We start from the raw sequence: 20,639 nt of genomic DNA, 5'->3' as shown, positions 1-20,639 counted from the left end.
CCATCTAGCTCTGTGAAGATTTTTTGCGTGCTGTTGCATTTACCCATTTTAAGACACCCATTACTACCTGTAAAAGGGTCTCGCTCTGAGTTGCTTTTCTCAACATTTCTTCCACTGTTTTCCCCACAAGTGGGTGTGTTTTTTTTTTCTTTACTTGTGTGATTTTTTTTTTTTTTAACAATTCAGGAAATAATAAATTATTGTTGTTAACGCCCGTTTAATGAGGTGGCAACTGCAGAAAAAAAATCCGTTTGGAGACTGCAGGTGAAATGCACCAGGGCATAAATCACATGAACCGGGGAGTATGAAAGAATCACCTCAGTAAAGGGAATGGCATTGCGAACAGCTATTTCGTTATTAACCCGTCACTCGGGAACCTGCCCAAATTTCAATGGTAATTGGATTATATAGTAGCCGTCCTCCAAGGCTCCACCCACAGTAGTAGACCAACTCCCCACTCCTGACGTCATGCTTTCCCCACCCCTCGGTCCGAAGCCTTGGTCATGGATTAGCGCGAATATATCGCTCCAGCAAGCGAACTATGATTCTTGGTGCGATGTGAGAAGTCGCAAAATCAGCTGGAATGTTCAAGCAAATTCTACAAAAAAAAAAGACGATCTAAATCTGTTAAGTAGTTCTCTCGTTCGCTTGCTAAGCGGAGGTAAGGAACACCCTGAGGATGAAGCGTCAGTGAGGAAGGCCCGGCTCCTGCCCGCTGCGTGCGTGTCTTTCTGATTTGGCAAATCAATCGTTACCTCAGGTGAGCTATGATATATACCGCAATGGTCAAGCAAATTATTGGGGGGGAAAAAAACAAATCTAAATCCATTAAGTACTTCTCTCGTGAAAAGCAGACAGAAAGATTTTGGAGTATATGTATGTGTTTATGTATATTTACAGTGCATCCGGAAAGTATTCACAGCGCATCACTTTTTCCACATTTTGTTATGTTACAGCCTTATTCCAAAATGGATTAAATTCATTTTTTTCCTCAGAATTCTACACACAACACCCCATAATGACAATGTGAAAAAAGTTTACTTGAGGTTTTTGCAATTAAAAGGTTTAAAAATAAAAACTGAGAAATCACATGTACATAAGTATTCACAGCCTTTGCTCAATACTTTGTCGATGCACCTTTGAATATAATGCCACAAGCTTGGCACACCTATCCTTGGCCAGTTTCACTCATTCCTCTTTGCAGCACCTCTCAAGCTCTATCAGGTTGGATGGGAAGCGTCGGTGCACAGCCATTTTAAGATCTCTCCAGAGATGTTCAATCGGATTCAAGTCTGGGCTCTGGCTGGGCCACTCAAGGACATTCACAGAGTTGTCCTGAAGCCACTCCTTTGATATCTTGGCTGTGTGCTTAGGGTCGTTGTCCTGCTGAAAGATGAACCATTGCTCCAGTCTGAGGTCAAGAGCTCTGGAGCAGGTTTTCATCCAGGATGTCTCTGTACAATGCTGCAGTCATCTTTCCCTTTATCCTGACTAGTCTCCCAGTTCCTGCCGCTGAAAAACATCCCTACAGCATGATGCTGCCACCACCATGCTTCACTGTAGGGATGGTATTGGCCTGGTGATGAGCGGTGCCTGGTTTCCTCCAAACGTGATGCCTGGCATTCACACCAAAGAGTTCAATCTTTGTCTCATCAGACCAGAGAATTTTGTTTCTCATGGTCTGAGAGTCCTTCAGGTGCCTTTTGGCAAACTCCAGGCGGGCTGCCATGTGCCTTTTACTAAGGAGTGGCTTCCGTCTGGCCACTCTACCATACAGGCCTGATTGGTGGATTGCTGCAGCAGTGGTTGTCCTTCTGGAAGGTTCTCCTCTCTCCACAGAGGTTCACTCTGTCAGACCTCCAGAGGTCATCTGGTTCTTGGTCACCTCCCTGACTAAGGCCCTTCTCCCCCGATCGCTCAGTTTAGATGGCCGGCCAGCTCTAGGAAGAGTCCTGGTGGTTTTGAACTTCTTCCACTTACAGATGATGGAGGCCACTGTGCTCATTGGGACCTTCAAAGCAGCAGAAATTTTTCTGTAACCTTCCCCAGATTTGTGCCTCGAGACAATCCTGTCTCGGAGGTCTACAGACAATTCCTTTGACTTCATGCTTGGTTTGTGCTCTGACATGAACTGTCAACTGTGGGACCTTATATAGACAGGTGTGTGCCTTTCCAAATCATGTCACATCAACTGAATTTACCACAGGTGGACTCCAATGAAGCTGCAGAAACATCTCAAGGATGATCAGCGGAAACAGGATGCACCTGAGCTCAATTTTGAGCTTCATGGCAAAGGCTGTGAATACTTATGTACGTGTGATTTCTCAGTTTTTTTTATTTTTAATAAATTTGCAAAAATCTCAAGTAAACTTTTTTTTTACGTTGTCATTATGGGGTGTTGTGTGTAGAATTCTGAGGAAAAAAATTAATTTAATACATTTTGGAATAAGGCTGTAACATAAAATGTGGAAAAAATGATGCGCTGTGATGTATATGACGACTTTAAGACATATGGTTTCTGATGGGATGTGACGGGGAGTCACTAAAGGATTGTGTGTTTTATGGTGATCGAGATTTATAAAGGAACTTGGTGTGCCATGTGGAATACATACTTTTTTTATTTTGTTGCTGGTATTGTTTTTGCCTTTGGAGGGTAAATTTTTTTAATATGAAATCTAAGCAAGGCTTTTATATATGGGGCCCGGGTCCTGCTATTGTGATAACTTTCAAGCAATGTGTGGTTTTAGGAATCCCTGTCTTTGAGCCTTTCCTTATTCATTTATTTTGTGTTTGTGTGTATGTACGCTATATGGACAAAAGTATTACACCAACAGGTGAAATTACTAATTTATGATCCCACTAGCTGAATCTCGTATCTTGTGCGAGTTCTGGTAACATTGCAGGCTACATTGCCATGTCACAGATTTCAATAGTTTGTTTCTGGCTGGGCTGACATCTTTGTGAACTTCTCATGTTCTCTCAGTGTTGGCATCTACAACCAAAAATACATGCTGTTGGGTATATTGGTGGTGTAGTAGTTAATACTTCAAAACCTGTAGCAGTGCTACGTAAATCAATTCCAACTCCCCTCAGCCCAGATAGTATTACACCACTGGGCAGATTCAGAGGATGCAGGAGCTACCTAGAAAATGCATTACCAGGACTGGCACATCATTCAGGCTTGGTTCCTGCCTTGCTCCTGATGGCACTGAGATGATCTTCATTAAAATACTTGAAGCTGCTCTCTTATGCTGTGTGGTGTGTTTTTAATGTACACTCTCTGGCCACTTTATCTGGTCAACTGCTTGTTAACGCAAATATCTAATCCGCCAATCACATGGCAGCAACTCAATGCATTTCGGCCGATAGACGTTGTCAAGATGAGCTGTTGAAGTTCAAACCGTGCATCAGAATGGGGAAGAAAAGGGGATTGAAGTGACTTTGAACATGCCATGGTTGTTGGTGCCAGACTGGCTGGTCTGAATATTTCAGAAACTGATGACCTACTGGGATTTTCATGCACAACCTTCTCTAGGGTTTACAGTGAATTGTCCAAAAAAGTTAAAATATCCAGTGCCTTGTTGATGTCGGAGGAGAATGACCAGACTGGTCTGAGCTGATAGAAAACCAACAGGAACTCAAAAAAACACTCGTTAGAACCAAGGTGTGCAGAAGAGCATCTCTGAACACACAACACATCGAACCTTGAAGCAGAAGGGCTACAGCAGCAGGAGACCACACCAGGTGAAACTCCTGTCCGCTAAGAACAGGCAACCGAGGCTACAGTTCACATGGGCACACCAAATTTGGACAACAGAAGATTAGAACAACATTGCCTGGTCTGCTGAGTCTCAATTTCTGCTGGTAATTCAGATGGTAGGGTCAGAATAGGGCATCAACAACATGAAAGCGGGGAATCATCCTGCCTTTTATCAACGGTTCAGGCTGGTGGCGGTGTAATGGTGTGGAGGGTATTTTCTTGGCGCACTTTGGGTCCCTTAGTACCAACTGAGCATTGCTTAAATGCCACAGTCTACCTGAGTATTGTTGCTGACCACATCCATCCCTTTATGACTGCAGTGTCCCCATCTTCTGATAGCTACTTCCAACAGGATATTGCACCATGTCACAAAGCTAAGATCATCTCAAACTGGTTTCTTGACCATGACAATGAGTCCGCTGGCCTCAAATGGCCTCTACAGTCACCAGATCTCAATCCAACATCTTTGGGATATGGTGGAATGGGAGATTCGCATTATGGATGTGCAGCTGACAAATCTGCAGCAACTGCCTGATGCTGTCATGTCAATATGGAGCACAATCCCTGAGGAATGTTTCCAGCACCTTGTTGAATCTATGCCATGAAGAAATTCTGCAGTTCTGAAGGCAAATGGGGGACCCAACCTGGTACTAGTGAGGTGTACCTAATATAGTGGCCGTTGAGCATGTATTAAGTTTTCAATCAAGTAACCTTAACTGTAAATGTGTGCACATGTTTTAAGATTTGCTGAAGTGCGCTATACAAAAATGAAATGAATATTCCAAGAGTTATATGTAATTATGAGACTACAGATGGAAAACTGTGCTGTCCAGATAGGCAGATCATCATGGTGGTCTGCGCTTTAACTGATTCTGGTTTGTTTTGACCCTGACAGGTGGAGAATCATGGAATGCTCGCCCTATCCAGACAGCTGGCCGATCTCTTCAACGATGACTCCTTTGAGGAGAATGAGCAAACCTTTTATGGCTTTTCTGATGGGGAGCTACAGTCTTTAGAGGAGGTAGGTCTGATTGGTAGCAGGGAGGGGTTCTTCAGCAGACCCAAGTGGGCAAGAAGAAGCAGTACAGGACCTCACAAGTGAGTGTCCTTGCATGTATTGGCCCTGACCCACTGACTACTCTGTCGGCAAACATCAAGGGTTTAAACTTAACACCTGCTTCTACAGGGAGACAACGTAGTAATCTGAAGAGAGGAGTGATGTGTGCACACCTCAGTTGGTCGAACACCAGATGTGCCACTATGCTACATTTTGAATAATCTTGGTGACGCATCACTAGTCCAGACTGTACAAGACTAAATCCTGGACCAGGAATTGTGCTGCATACTCTGTCAGATTAATTCTTTTCAGCATCTGCAAGTTCAGACTGTATCTGTGAGACTGAGAGACCATTGCAACATGGTCCATGAAGAACATCTGGTCATTGATCACCTCCCCAAGGTGGAGGAGATAGGACAAGGTGTATGAATTAACAAATTAGCTGGGGTAACAAGAAGGTCGTGTCTTTACCAGGTTGAGCTGGAGATGGTGTTCCTCCAATCCAGGTTGCAATATCAGTGAGATATGCAACGATTTCTAGTTGATACCATGTGGTCCTCTGGAGGGCTGGTTAAGCTGTGCATCACTGCATAGCATTTGTATGAGAAACCATAGGACTAGATAATAAGACCTAGTGAGGAGGTCTGTAGAGAGAAGAAGAAATGGTCCAGCACCAATCCTTGGGACACCCTTGTGCTTACCTGGTGCACCCCTGACATCTCTCTTTATCAAGACACATGGTAGGATCTGCTCAAGAGGTAGGTCTCAAACCACCTTAGGGGAAGTTCCAACCAAGGTACTAGAGGGTGGAAAGGAGGACCTGGTTGTTGACTGAGTAGAAGGCGGAGGAGAGAATCAAACGGGATGAGCACAGATGATCTGTTGGTACCTCTAGCCAGTCATAATGTATCAATAACAGTAAGTAGAGCCATCATTGGAATGACCCCTCTAGAAGGCTGATTAATTAGGATAAAGTGTTGGGATGTCCATCAGTAGTTTACATTCACTCTTTTACTTCTACAAACATTTTTAATCATAGCACATTCAGCCAGAGAAGTTGCACAACTGCTTTCTTCAAATGGTAGGCCAGTCTTTTATACAGTGCCTTTCTCAGAGCACTCGGACCTCCTTTTGCACTGTTTCATAAAGTTCAACTAAAAATGGAGTAGACTGATTTGTGCCAACTGCGATAGGCTGGCCCCGTTAGTCCAAAGTTGCTTCCCATCATGTACCTGATCATTTTTTTTTTTTTAATTTTTTTTTTATTTTATTTATTTTTTTTATTTTTTTATTAAGTTTACATGTTTCATTATTTGTTTGTTTTCTTTTGTGTAAAAATGTTTTTCTTTGATTAATTTATGTAATTTGTAAATCTTTTGTTTCCATGTGTTTGTGCTTTGTCCCACCTATTGGGGTACCACCCTGACATTACCACTCCGGAGACTCCCCCCTGGCTATTTTAACCCAGAAATAAAGAGAGCTGGGGAGTGGGGTCATTGCGAGTCTCATTTTTCTTGTCACGGTTTGCTTTAAGAAATTTCATTTCAAGGGTGGTCCATGAAAGTGCTGCCTGCATGGGACAGCAGTTGGGGACGTTATAGTGGAGTCGGTAAAGCAGAGTCTTGAAAAGTGAATTGTGTCACTAATTTGCTTTATCCTCTTTGAGAGCAGTAATGATAAATCTAAGGTTCATGGATAGCCCCCTGGTGACCACTAATTTTTTTCCATTACTTATCTGGGACCAGGTCGCAGAGGCAACAATCTTAGCAGTGAGGCCCACTGATCCCTTTTCCCAGCCACACTTGCCAATTCATACTGTCGCATCCCAAGGAGTTCCAAGGCCATCTGGAAGATATAATTCTCCCAGTGACCCCTGGGTCTTCCCCTGGTTCTCCTCCCTGTTGGTTGTGCCTGTAAAATCTCCACAGTGGAGGCTTCCATATCAGATGCCCGAAAACACCAAGTTGGCAACTCTCGATGCAGAGGGTCAGCAGCTTTATTCTGAGCCTCTTCCAGATGTCTGCACTTTTCGCCCTGTCTGTCGGAGAGAGCCCAGTCCCCCTTGGGGAGAGAGAGCTCACTTTAGCCTCTTGTACCTGTGATCTCAATGTTTTCAGTCCTTACCCAAAGCTCATGACCATAGGTGAGGGCAGAATGTAAATAGACTGGTAAATCGAGATCTTGGCCTTTTGACTCCGCTCCTTCTTCATCACTACAGGTCAGCATAGCCAACACATAACTGCAGTTGCCGCCCCAATCCGTGTGTTGATCTCGCTATCCCTTTTCTCATCACCACATAAACAAGACCTTGAAGTACTTCAACTCCTCCACTTACGGCAGTAACTCGCCTCTCCCCTCAGATCAGATAGTCCACCTTTTCCTACTGAGGACCATGACCTCAGACTTGGAGGTGATGATCTTCATCCATGCTGCTTTAACACACATTGTAATGGTTTGCAATGGAGTGAAGAGTTCACAGACTGATAAAGCCAACAAGATCACACTGCAGAAAAGCAGTAATTCCATTCTAAGGCCACCAAACTGGACTTTGACCCCGGACCAGTTGTGCCTTGATATCATGTCCATGAAAATCACAAAGCGGAGCCCTGGCAGAATCCCACACCCATGGGAATGCTGAGAATGTCTACTCAACTCTCACTGTGATTATACAGCGAACAAATAGCATTTATTAGGGGTCTCGGAACCCCGTTCTCTCTTAGCACCCTCCACGGAACACCTCAAGGAACATTGTCGTACACCTTTCCTCAAGTCCACAAATACATGTGTTGACTGATTGGGTGTTCCTCCATGCCCCTTTCAGGATCCTCATGAGAGTGAAGAGCTGCTCCATGGCCTGGATGGAGTCCACAGTTCTCCTCCTGATCTGGGGGTTTCACGACTGGTGATTGAATATTACATATTTGTGAGTGGCAAAAGTATGTGAACCTCTAGGATTAGCAGTTAGCTTGAAGGTGAAATTCGAGTCTGGTGTTTTCAATCAATGGGATGACAATCGGGTGTGAGTGGGCACCCTGTGTTATTTAAAGAACAGGATCTATCCTGATGTGGGGTTTCACGACTAGGTCTCCTGTCTAGTACACTGACATAAGCTTTTCCAGGGAGGCTGAGGAGTGTTTTTTTTTTCTCTTTTAAAACCCAAGTATTTGGAGCAAACCCTCCTGTTCCCCTTTTTTATAAATGGGGACCACCACCCTAGTCTGCCACTCCAGAGGCCAGCTCCTGATGACCACACAACATTAAAAAGGAATGACAGCCCAACAATGTCCAGAGCCTCCAGCATTTCTGAGTGGGTCTCAACTACCCCCAGGGGCTTTGCTACTGCAGAGTTTCTTAACTACCTACCTTGGTGACTTGCCCCTCAGGGAAACGGGCATTGATCCTCCATCAGCTTCTAGCTCTGCCTCCTTCACAGGAGGGGCATGTATATCAGGTTCAGGAGCTCATCAAGGTGTTCCTACAACCACCAGACAACATCTTCAGTCCAGGCTGCCTTGCCTTACCCTTCTGGGTTGCCTGAAGGTTTGCTAGGACTTCTGTGAGCCCAATCGACCGTAGCTTTTCATGGCCTCTCTGAACTCGTCCCACACCTGGATTTTTGCTTCCCTGTCCGCCAAGGCCACAGCCCTTTATCAGTTACCCTCTGCTGTGTCGGGAATCCCCCGTGCTAATTAATCATACATGGACGATTTACGATTTCCCCCTTTTGGCTTGATGAAATATCTCACATTTTGTGTCCACCATTGGGCCCTTGTATTACCACCTCAAGAGTCACCTATGACCTTCAGGCTGCAGCTCTTGGTAGCTGCTTCCACAATTGAGGCTTTGAACAAGGCCCATTTGGTCACTATGCCCCCAGTCTCCCCTGGGATATGGGAAAAGCTCTTTTTGGAGGTGGTAGTTGAAAGCCCTTTTGGGTGGGGTGCCCCTTCAAGATGTTCCCAGCCCACCCTCACTACTCTCTTGGGCTTTCGAGGTCTGTCTGGGGACCTGCCCTACCATGTGACCCAACTTGCCTCCAGGTGATGATCAGTTGATAGTTCTGCCCCTCTCGTCACCCGAGTGTCCAGGACATAACCTGATGATACAATTATGAAATCAATCCTGGAGCGTCTTAGGCCAAAGATGTAGTGCCAAATACCTTATTTATTATTAATAATAATAATTACTGTGGACATATGGTTCCAAAATAAAATGTAAATAAAAACCCAGTTCAAGATGATAAGCTTGTTAATACTTGGAGCAGCTGTGTCTTTACCAGGATCTTGAAATCCAGCAGCTACTGAGTTGGTAAGGCAGGATCAGGAAATGCATAGAAGAGAAACTTCTTAGTTTTGCTCTAAACAAACGTTTAGTGAGACCTCAAAGCAAAGAGTTCACACAAGAATACAGGAAAAAGTTGAATAAGGCAGAAAAGAAAAAAACTTTCTAGTTTAAGCTTCTTTTTCTTGTTAAGTTTCAGTTGTTTTCTTTACTTAAGACAGAGTTATTTCTCTATGCTTAACTTAATACATTCAGTACAACAGGGCACAGTATGAAAGTGTGCGCCCTCCATTCCTTACCTACGGGAAGGCAGGTCACTAACTGAGGCTAATGTGTAGTCGGACGGACGAGAAATGGAATATTCCATTTCAGTTTAGTTTGAGGGGGTTATAGTAGAACCTCCCATAGACTATGCACTAACGTATAAACGTAACTAAGAAAACACTTCGATCAACTTAACCTAAATAACTAACAAGTGGCTTTCGCATTCGGCCCCTCATTGTTTATGCTAAGGAAAAAAATCAATTACTATTAGTGATTAGTGTATGAAAACTTAGATAGATAGATAGATACTTTATTAATCCCAAGGGGAAATTCACATAATCCAGCAGCAGTATACTGATACATCCATCCATCCCTTCCATCCATTTTCCAACCCGCTGAATCCAACCACTGGGTCACAAAGAAACAATATTAAATTAAATAGTAATAAAAATGAAAAGAATTAAAATAAAATTAATGTTTACTCCACCGGGTGGAATTGAAGAGTCGCATAGGAGGAACGATCAGCTCAGTCTGTCAGTTGAGCAGGACGGTGACAAAAGTCTGTCACTGAAGCTACTCCTCTGCCTGGAGATGACACTGTTCAGTGGATGCAGTAGATTCTCCATGATTGACAGGAGTTTGCTTAATGCCCGTCGCTCTGCCACAGATGTTAAACTGTCCAACTTTACTCCTACAATGGAGCCTGCCTTCTTAACAAGTTTGTCCAGGCGTGAGGCGTCTTTCATCTTTATGCTGCCACCCCAGCACACCACCGCGTAGAAGAGGGCACTCGCCACAACTGTCTGGTAGAACATCTGCAGCATCTTACTGCAGATGTTGAAGGATGCCAACCTTCTCAGAAAGTATAGTCTGCTCTGACCTTTCTTACATAGAGCATCAGTTTTGGCATTCCAGTCCAACTTGTCATCCAGCTTACATTTTACTTAAATGTAAAAGCATAAACACAATGTAAGCATGCAAAATTTAAGATCAATCATTTCAATGAATTGCTGTTTCTTGGAGCAGACACAGTTTGCTTATTCACAGGTCTGTCCACTGCTGGTTTTCTTTGCGGATTTGCTGCAAAGTAAAAAGAGCAACACGTGAACCTTCTTGAGCGAGCGAGTCATTCATTTCATCAGGTCTTTTCGGCTACTCATGTTCTGGCGTCGGCAGGAACCTCTGGCCTTGAATTCGGGTTTTTCTTTTGATGAAGCCTTCTATGGTCGATCCGTTTGATGCCTAATCTGCTGGATTTATTGCCGATGTGACGTATTTCCATTGTGAGGGCTCCCTTATCACTGTGACTCTGTTGGCAACAAAGGTTTTGTAGCCAGCACTTTCATTTGTAATGTACCTTAACACAGTGGTGCCGTCGGTCCAAAAAGTGACTTGTGCAGGGGAAGGGTTTTAGTATCTTCTCAATTTTTTTGGACTGCTACCACAGCTGCTGTTAATTCTGACCTTTGGTATAGTGACATGTTTCAGTGGTGCCACTCTTGACTTCCTGTTAAAGATGAACAATGTCTCTTATGTCCGTTGTTTGTTAGTTAGCAGAAGAGGCTGTGCCATATCCATCTTCACAAGTGTCTCCAAAATGACTCAATGGTGTAGACATTATGTGACCAAGCCCACACTTTTTTTTTTTTTTCCATTGCTGGATATCCTTCCAATTTTTCATCCTATCCATGTTTCTCTTTACACAGTCCCCTTAAAATAAGTTTAGCAGGCAATGGGGACCACCACCCGAGTCTGCCACTCCAGGGGCCAGCTCCTGATGACCACACAACATTGAAAAGGAATGACGGCCCAACAATGTCCAGAGCCTCCAGCATTTCTGAGTGGGTTTGCAGACATGGTGCTAAAAATCCAAGTGGATCATCTACAGAACTGGCAGAACACCACGTCATGTAGCCTTATCTGGAACTTGAAACTGTCAGTTTGTGTGCGCCATTGAACACCTAGGGTTCTCTCAAATCGAGGCTTAAGTCAAAATCCTCTTGTTCAACAAGTCTGTCTGTCTTCAGGTATGGACAATAAGACTGTTCTGCTATTACACTGAAAAAAAAATGTGAATGATTCACACTTAATGTTTTCAATCTGAACCAATATAATTCTTTTTAGCTTATTGATCCCACAATTTAAGTTGAGGCACATCATTTCGAGTTATTGGGTGCTACTGAAGTAAATCTATTTTTTAAGTTGTTCTTCTTTTTTGGCAGTTGGAAAGCCATCAAACTGGAAAGTTCGACCGAAAGAATATACAAACGGCCCCCAAACACAGCACCTGTACAACCTCAAATATTAAGTTAAATGAAATAGGATTTTTACGTTTATTCCCTCCACCATAACTTAATTTGGTACAAACAAATTTTGTTTACTTTGATTGAGATCTGAAACCAAATATTTCGAGCTGCAACACTAAATGACTAATCTTAAGTTGCTTGAAAGAGAAAATTTACGTTGAATGAAAAACATCAATGTTATACTTTTTTCAGTGTTACTCACCCATTTGGTCAGGTGAAGTCCTCCCTTGAAAATGCACAAGACTTGAAGATCTTGTTCTTCTCTAGCAAGTGATTTTAGACTGTCCTCGACCCAGAAATTATGAAGCACAGTGTTAATCGCTTCTTCAGAAGTTGTGCTTCTTGCATCCTCGGCTGTTCTTCATAAAGTATAAGAAGTGCAGCTGGGTCAAGAAGCGGAACCAAAAAGGTGTACTGTCATTTTTGTATTCCTCTAGTCTGTCATTCAGATTACCTTCAGGCCTCCACAGGAAATGAAGCAGATCAGTGTCCTCATCTGGAACTTTTTACTTGGTAAAACCTTGATTTGCTATCCGCCATTAGTGCGACGGGCTGCTCTCTGAATCTTGTAAGAACTCCAGTGAGAGTGTTGGTTAAGTCCGGTCCTTTCAGAAGCTATTCATTCAGTGAGAACCCTTGGTAAGTGGCTGTACAGTTTAAATTACACTCCAATTTTATTTTTCTTTGGGTGATATACTCCATGGTGAGGGATGTACCACACTCTTTTTTTTTTTTTCTTCTTTGTGTTACAACTGTTCTGGGGGAACCTTGATTGCATACCCCTTATCTAAAAAGTCTTTCATGAAAATATTGTAATCCTCATGGAATGTCCGGCTCTTTACATTTTCTCATGAGTCCGATAAAATGCCAAACCATCATTGCATCACAGAGAAGCATGCTAAGTGCCTCATCTTTAAAGGGCAGATTAATGCAATACTGTCCATCCACTAACTTTGTTGACTATGCGCATGAACTTGAAGTCTCCCTGGGACAGTTCCTCTTTCTCTGTCCACAGCCGCGCTCTGCAAAGTCTGCATTGTATTTCTGCCATTAACATTTGTTCTGTTTCCATTATTGACACACGAATAACTGTATAACTTTTCAGTCTTTTATTGTCTGTCCCCTTTATTAGGCCATTGACAATCCATCTGAGAGCTGTCTTCACAGCCTACTGTGTACGGCACTTAATGGCTTTTGGGACACGTGTACCTATTAACAAACCCACTTCAGCTTTTATCTGTGGTAGATGCACATCTTTGAGATAAGACCCTCTTGCATTGGGATGTTCTCCCTTTTCAGTGGTATATAAAAGTTCACGGTGTAAACTTCTGGTCATTATATTTTGTTCCACCCCACAAACTTGTAGATCTGATAGAATGGAACATTTTACTAATTTCTGCTTATTGCCTTTGTCCCTTTCCACTGTCCTTGATGTGGACTTGAGTTTTCATCCAGGAAGATCTAACTGCTCTTGCAAGTCTACTGCCGGAGTCTATCAGAGTACAGTAATCCCTCCTCGATCGCGGGGGTTGCGTTCCAGACCCCCAAACCCCCTCCCCGCGATAGGTGAAAATCCGCGAAGTAGAAACCATATGTTGGTATGGTTATTTTTATATATTTTAAGCCCTTATAAACTCTCCCACACTGTTAACATTATTAGAGCCCTCTAGACATGAAATAACACCCTTTAGTCAAACGTTTAAACTGTGCTCCATGACAAGACAGAGATGACAGTTCTTTCTCACAATTAAAAGAAAGCAAACATATCTTATCTTTAAAGGAGCGCCGTCAGGAGCAGAGAATGTCAGAGAGCGAGCGCTCGCAAAGAAAAGCAAACAATCAAAAAATCAATACATGCTTTTAAGTATACAGAAGCACCGCGATAAAGCGGCATTTTGTAGAACAGCCTCCGTGTCCTCTGTGCAAACAGCCCCTCTGCTCACACCCCCTCCGTCAGGCAGAGAGAGTGAGAAAGATAGAGAGAAGCAAACAAGCGCCACGCGGGAAGCATATCTTACAGCATTGAGGGGTTTTAGTTAATATGTAATACATGCTCTGATTGGGTAGCTTTTAAGCCAACCGCCAATAGCATCCCTTGTATGAAATCAACTGGGCAATCAAACTGAGGAAGCATGTAACCTAAATTAAAAGACCCATTGTCCGCAGAAAGCGGCGAACCAGCGAAAAATCCGTGATATATATTTAGATATGCTTACATTTAAAATCCGCGATAGAGTGAAACCGCGAAAGTCAAAGCGCGATATAGCGAGGGATTACTGTATAGGATTTGACACAACTTTCACTCATTTTAGACTGGAACCACAGCTAGGACATGCTCTTTAGCAATCCCGGTAATGGTGCACATCTTTGGTGATTCCGTAGAGCTATACGAACCAAAAATTTTCCTGTCCGACTCGGTGTGCTCTTTTTTTTTTTTCTATTTAGTGGGTGTGGCTTTATCATCCGTACCAGGTACGTGCGGTCAGGGGAGGCAGAGAAAAGTAGAAAATCTAATGGTGATAACATAAAATTTGTCCACTGGGCTGTGCTATAAATTTGTTTTCTGTATGATTCCAATAACTTTGATCATTTTCATAGTCCGAATCGCTGATTGGCGCATTTCCTGCTCAAATATAAGCGAGAAACGCGGGGTGTGGCAGCGATGAGCCTGACCCCCGACTGCGCTTTCCGTCACGCACTGGGCTGATCTATGCAACTGGCAGGTGCCTCTTGCTGTCTCTCTTTATGTCGCCAATATAAGGTTTGCAGACATGTTTACTATACACCCTGACTTTCCACAGTCTGGCTAAGATATTTAATGAATGTGTGTGTGACATATTTAGCTTTGCTGATCGGACATAAAACCGCAGTGAAAAGGGACAAGGTCAGGCAGACAGTACCGTGCCGTCCTGAAGGGGGCGCATGTGAGCCTGCTGCTTTTCTTCTACGCAGAGGCTCTGGGCACCAATACGTTAGCCATATCAGAAAGTCAAGTGCACTGCAGCGATCCGTTTATTTCGATTTGTTTTGTTCTGACTGCCAAAATGAAAGATTAAAAATTTTAAAACTTAAAGGTAAATAAGGAGGACTTTTACAAGAAAGTGACGGAGATTTTCGTGGAGAAGGATGGGCGCATGGAGTTCAATTACAAATTAAGGTAAGACCATAAACGGTTTCCAATTTTACAAAAAACTGGGATCAAACTAGGAAAAAAATATTTACAAATTATAAAATTTGACCTTAAATAAAATATATTTTTTTGCTTTTCATGTTATCCTTTTGTTGAAAAGTATCTGTTAAAATTAATGCATCAAAGTTAAGAGCTTTTAAAAACAACTAAATATTTCAATTAAGGTCAAAATTGAAATCCGTTTTTTTTTTTGTACACCACTCAATACTTCCTTTGTATTGAATGAGTATGAATTGTGGAATTGCATCAGCAAATTTAGAACACATGGAGGGTGCTGAGCAAATGCAGTCTCTCCGCTATAAATGCCACGTTTTTATACCCAAATATGCGTCTTACCTCTGTGTGTGTGTATAAAGAATGCTGATGAGACACGAAACATAACCAGCAGTCAATGTGCATGCTGGTTGCCAATTGATTAGTGAAGAAGCTAATTTTGGGGTTCATATATTTGTAAATGTCACTCTAAAGGGGTCCGTGCCTCGCCAGCCATGAACCTCGCCGCACGTCACTGGTGGGTACCCATTTCTTTATTCATATGCAAAATGTCAGGGTGTGACCGAGAACATATTTGACATTTCATTTTTTCTACACAGTCTTTACCAAGATGTCCTTGTTTAAGACACTTAAAGCATAAACCTTTAGATTTCAAAAAGTCAATCCTATACTGTATTTATGTTTTAGTCTCTGGAACTTACCGCATTCAACAAGAGCGTGACTTTTATTGCAAAATAAACAGGGCTCCCCGAATGCATAGCGAGCCATTTCTGCCCTTTTGACCGTAGTGTCTTGAGCTCCCCTTTCAGCAGCAAGTGTAAAGTCTGTATCAAAACTGCTTCTTCTCCGGTCACACTTTTCTGGGGAGATTTCTCCTTGTCAGTCTTTTCTTTTTCCTTCTTGAAAACGGGGGGTTGATCGACTCTGCCGTACACGGGATGCAAGGCTATTAAAGCCTCTTCTTGCACAAATTTATCTATGGCAGTGAGTCGTGTGGCTCTCTTTTCTTTACATTCGATCTCCCAAGCTGTGTATTTCCACTTCCTTTGCAGCTCGTTGGGAAGCTTTGAGAATATAATACGAAGGTTTGAGCAGATGTCAAATTCATGCCCGTCCTTCACGCAGGACATAATGCCCACACATTTACTAAGAAAAAGCGAGTAACTCAGCAGACTTCCTCCATCATCCGATTTTATTTGCGGCCACATTGTGACTTTCTCCAGAATTGCGTCTGTTATCCGTAGCTGGTTTCCATAAGAGCTCTCGAGCTCCTTCCTGGCCTTTATGTAGCCTTCTGCCGGTGGCAGGTGTATATACGCTTTAACAATTTCATGGGGAAAGCCTTTGGTAAATTGTACTAAGAAATCTAATTTATCTTCGGGGTTCTCTATAACTTCACCCACTGCGAAGTCAAATGCTCTAATAAATCTCACATACTCCAATGGGTCACCATTAAACACTGGGACCTTTCTGTAAGGTAGACAAGGTACACATGCTTTATTTTGCCGTTGGCAATGTTGTTGGCGTGGTTCATACTTACTTTCATTAATATTCAAACTACGGATACCGGGACCATACGGCTCTTCATTCCTCTCGTCTTACACTGAAAAAAGTATAACATTGATGTTTTCCATTCAACGAAAATTTTCTCCTTCAAGCAACTTAAGATTATTCATTTAGTGTTGCAGCTTGAAATATTTGGTTTCAGATCTCAATCAAACTAAAAAAAATTGTACCAAATTAAGTTATGGTGGAGGATATAAACGTAAAAATCCTATTTCATTTAACTTAATATTTTAGGTTGTTCATGTGCTGTGTTTGAGGGGCCGTTTGTATATTCTTTCGGTCGAACTTTCCAGTTTGATGGCTTTCCAACTGCCAAAAAAGAACAACAACTTAAAAAATAGATTTACTTCAGTAAAAAAAACAAGTGAATTGCATCTAATCACTCTAAATGATTTGCCTCAACTTAAAAATTGTGGCATCAATAAGTTAAAAAGAATTATATTGGTTCAGATTGAAAATATTGTGAATCATCACATTTTTTTTCAGTGTAGTTTTCAGGAACATTAGAAGGATGTGAACGACTCGGGACTATTGGTTTTTTTTTTTTTTTGGAGAATCGTACAGATTTGGTTTACTTGGAATGCGAGTGTGTCCTTTATGAGCGCTCAATTTTGCATTGGATTCTGTGATGGCTGCCTCTAAAGCCAGCTGATCTCTTTTAGTTTTTCGCTGCGCTTCTTCAAACTGTAAAGCCTGCTGTCTTTTTAAAGCTTCATAACGGCCAAGCAATACTTGATGCTCTGCGTCCTGCGTCCCGAGGACACTAACGGTGGTAACTGCTGAACTTGCCCGGCGTTTAGTTTTAACAGAAACTTGGCACACGCAGTCTGCAGGAGGGATCTCGTCAGTGAATTTGTACTCATTCCAGTGATTTTTAAAGTTTTATGGTTTGTAGTATCGGAGGGCGGCGTGAAGAGACTTTTATTTTGACGTGTATCCCAAACCCAGTCAATTGTCTATCCAAGAAACGCATTTAAAGTTTTCAGTTTAGCATCGAAACCTTTACTTAGCTTCTTTCGTTCATCTTTATCACTTTGCAAAGAAAATTAATTCATCCTTTAACTTTATATATTCTGCTTTCAATGCCACAAATTCTCTTTCAATAGCTCTGCTAATTGTGAAAAAATTAGATTCATCCCTCTTTAAGTCATTTATGTACTTCATCAAGTTGGATAACTGTCCATATTTTTCGTCCATGGCTCTTTGCTGCATTGTTTATTTGTATATATTTTCGTCTATTTCCTGCTGATGAGTAATACTTTATTGTAGAATTTTTAGAACAAACATCCATCCAGAAAATAACCTGAGCTGCGCTGGTACTGCGAGCTTTCTGCTGTCGTCCTGGAGACGCGCGCTCTCTCACTCTCTGTTGCGTCACAGAGGACAGAATAACCAATCAAGCTTCCGTATGCAAATATGAATACAAATTTCACTAAGGCACCCTTCGAGGTATTTAAATTCCCCTCTCTTAGCTTTTGACAGTCACACAAAAGAGCAAATGCAGTCTTTTCAAAGGTTTAACTCCGATCGGTTAAATGTGCCAAAGCATGCAAATATTAAGGTACCTGGTGAGTCTTCCAAATCGTCGCGAACCGTTGTTGAGTTTAAACGGGCAGTTTCAAACTTCAAAAGAGTAGCTGCGTCTTTTCCAGGATCTTGACATCCAGCATCTACTGAGTTGGTAAGGCAGCATCGGCATGAGCCAAACGTGTTCAAAAGAAATTTCTTTGTCCAAAAAAGTTCCGTTGTTCAAAAAAAGGTTTAGTGAAAATTCAAAGCAAACAGTCCACACAAGAATAGAGCTGATACACGCGCAGGATAAAATGGAAAAAAAGGTTTCTCCTTTAAACTTCACTTTTTGTTGTTAGGCTTCAGTTGTGTTCTATACTTAAGGATGCTATTTCTCTGTGCTTAATTAGTCTGTGCGTTATATGCGTACAGTGCTGTACGTTCAACACAACTGGGCACGGTTTAAAACTGTGTGCCGTTCATGACTGACTTACGGCAAGGCGGATCACTAACTGAGACTAACCTGTAGTCCGAGGGGCAAGAAATAGAATATTCCATTTCAGTTTAGCTTGCAGGGGGCTATAGTAGAACCTCCCACTGACTATACACTAATAGATATTTCTATCAGCTTAACCTAAAGAAATAATGAATGGCTCTTACACTTGTGGGTTTTTAAAGAGTTTTCTAGGTAAGGATGTAAAAGCAATGCTTTCATATGGTCGCAGGTTTTGATTCTTGGATGATCTCCTTGATTGCTGCATTGCGTATCCTGGACTTTGTCTTGCTCTGCTGCTCGATTTATTCAGAACTGCTTCTTGCTTGTGTGTGAGTTTCAGCTTTTTGTCTTATTCTCTTCATTCTTTGTTACTTAACCACTACACTGCAATGCCTGAAGGAGGCAGAAGGTGATTAAGGCTTTGGACATCAAACCCTGAGGTTGTGGGTTCAAATCCTGTTACTGACACCACTGTGTGACCCTGTGCTTCAATTGGAAAACCAAAAGAAATGGAACCAATTGTTTTATTGGATAAAAGCATCAGTCAAATAAGTCGAGGTAAATGCTAAGCGTCAAGCAAATTGCAGAAGGTATTGCTGCTCATTTCTTCTTTCTGCCATTATGGTGGTTATTACTTTTGCAATCACTTTGCATTAATAAACCCAGCACCACCTCCTAAACCAAACCCCCATATCTCTTCCTTCAGGCGGTGGGCACAACGACTTGCTTCATGTCAACCTCGCTAAAAGGTTGTCCATATTTTTGTGCCTTTTTGAACCTCAATATCTCCAGAATGCAACAAGATATCGATGTGATTTTACTTCAGAAGAATAAGAAATGGATTGTATAACAAAATGGTGCCAATTTTAGGTGTGTGTTTGGACTGCAATGATTATCGAATTTTCAACATGTTTAAATATTTAAAAAAGAATAAGATTTTAATGTCTGCCGTTCACAAAGTCCTTAACGGTTGAATGACAAAGGGTCCTATTCAGTGTTTTGTTTTTTTTTTTTGTATAGGACAAATTAAGAAGTGAGCACCTGACCGATTTATGTTGAGGGGTCCTGTGCTTGAGCCTGATTAAGAAGCGTCGGTCGTGAGGGGTGCGGACACTTCGCCGTTCAGGATGGGGGAGGCTGACGTGGGCGTCACTTGAACCCTCATTTGTCTCAGTGCGTGACGACTGGCGTGTTTTTTCTTCATGTTCTACAGCCTTTTGGGATTATTAATAGTAGTTATTGCAATTCTAGGAAGTATCGTTTGCTGCAGAATTCTTCCTCTGAATCCTACAGTTGACAGTGAAATTTTGCAAGGGGTTAATGAGCAAAGAAACCCAGGATGTTAAATAAAACTTACACAAAATTCTGCCATAATGAGACGTCCCCAAGTATTAGAACTGCTTTATATTTTACATATCACTCTTCTGGGCCAATCTGGAGAAAAATTTTAAGTCGTTAAACAAAAACAAGGCCTAAAGCCTGCATAGATTAAATGTAAGGTAACTATATTGTTAAACCAAAATATAATGCCATTGTAAGACACTGTATTTTATATGTACGAGGGATGTTGAAAAAGTTTCCGCACTTTTTTTTTAACTCTATATTCATTAAGAATTTCAAAAGCAAATGATTATCACTTTTCTACATACAGAGGGTGGTCCAGATCATCTGGATGATTTTGATTTATGTGGGGACGATTCCAGTTCAGCGTGAAGACCATTCTTGATGTCGTCAGTTTGCACACTTCTCGATGGTCTGGGACTGTTCGGGTGATTTTTCTATGTAATAAACTTGAAGTTATAGCGTAATGAAAATTACATAATTAGATCTGGACCACCCTATAGTTGCCTTCCTTTGTGAGGAAAGTTTCTAAGCGTCATACCAACCTTTTTAATGGCATCAGCCAAAAATTCTTCTGTTTACGTGAGTCAGTTCCAGGGTTCGTTCTTCATTCTTGGTGGCCATTTTTGAACATTTCAATCCACTCCTAGGCAACTCTACGAGAGAGGACTTTATCCCCCTACAGAGCACACATACGGAGATGAATTGGTGCTCCTGGCACACCTCTCCCCACAAAAAAAAAAGCAGAACGCTGATCCTCTTTGGTGCAATCGCAGCCATCTTCACCACAGAGTGACAACTCTTATAGTAAACTGCAAGGGCAGCCGGCTTGCCAGACAGTTAGTCACATGACACTCTGAGACACGCCCATTAAT

General features: G+C 42.1%; 1 protein-coding gene across 1 annotated transcript in view; it reads left to right on the top strand.

The window, feature by feature from the left end:
- LOC120526752 (cell division cycle-associated protein 7-like) overlaps positions 1 to 20,639 on the top strand; it is a 44,562-nt gene that overhangs the window by 884 nt on the left and 23,039 nt on the right. Inside the window, exon 2 of the mRNA XM_039749901.1 lies at positions 4,656 to 4,781. Within this exon, the coding sequence (XP_039605835.1) occupies positions 4,656 to 4,781 (126 nt within the window). The remainder of the gene's footprint in view (positions 1 to 4,655; positions 4,782 to 20,639) is intronic.

This window comes from Polypterus senegalus, chromosome 3 (assembly GCF_016835505.1).
Source record: "Polypterus senegalus isolate Bchr_013 chromosome 3, ASM1683550v1, whole genome shotgun sequence".
Classification (NCBI taxonomy): domain Eukaryota; kingdom Metazoa; phylum Chordata; class Cladistia; order Polypteriformes; family Polypteridae; genus Polypterus; species Polypterus senegalus.
The sequence above is the reverse complement of the archived record's forward strand: the minus strand, read 5'-3'. Positions and strand labels throughout refer to the sequence as shown.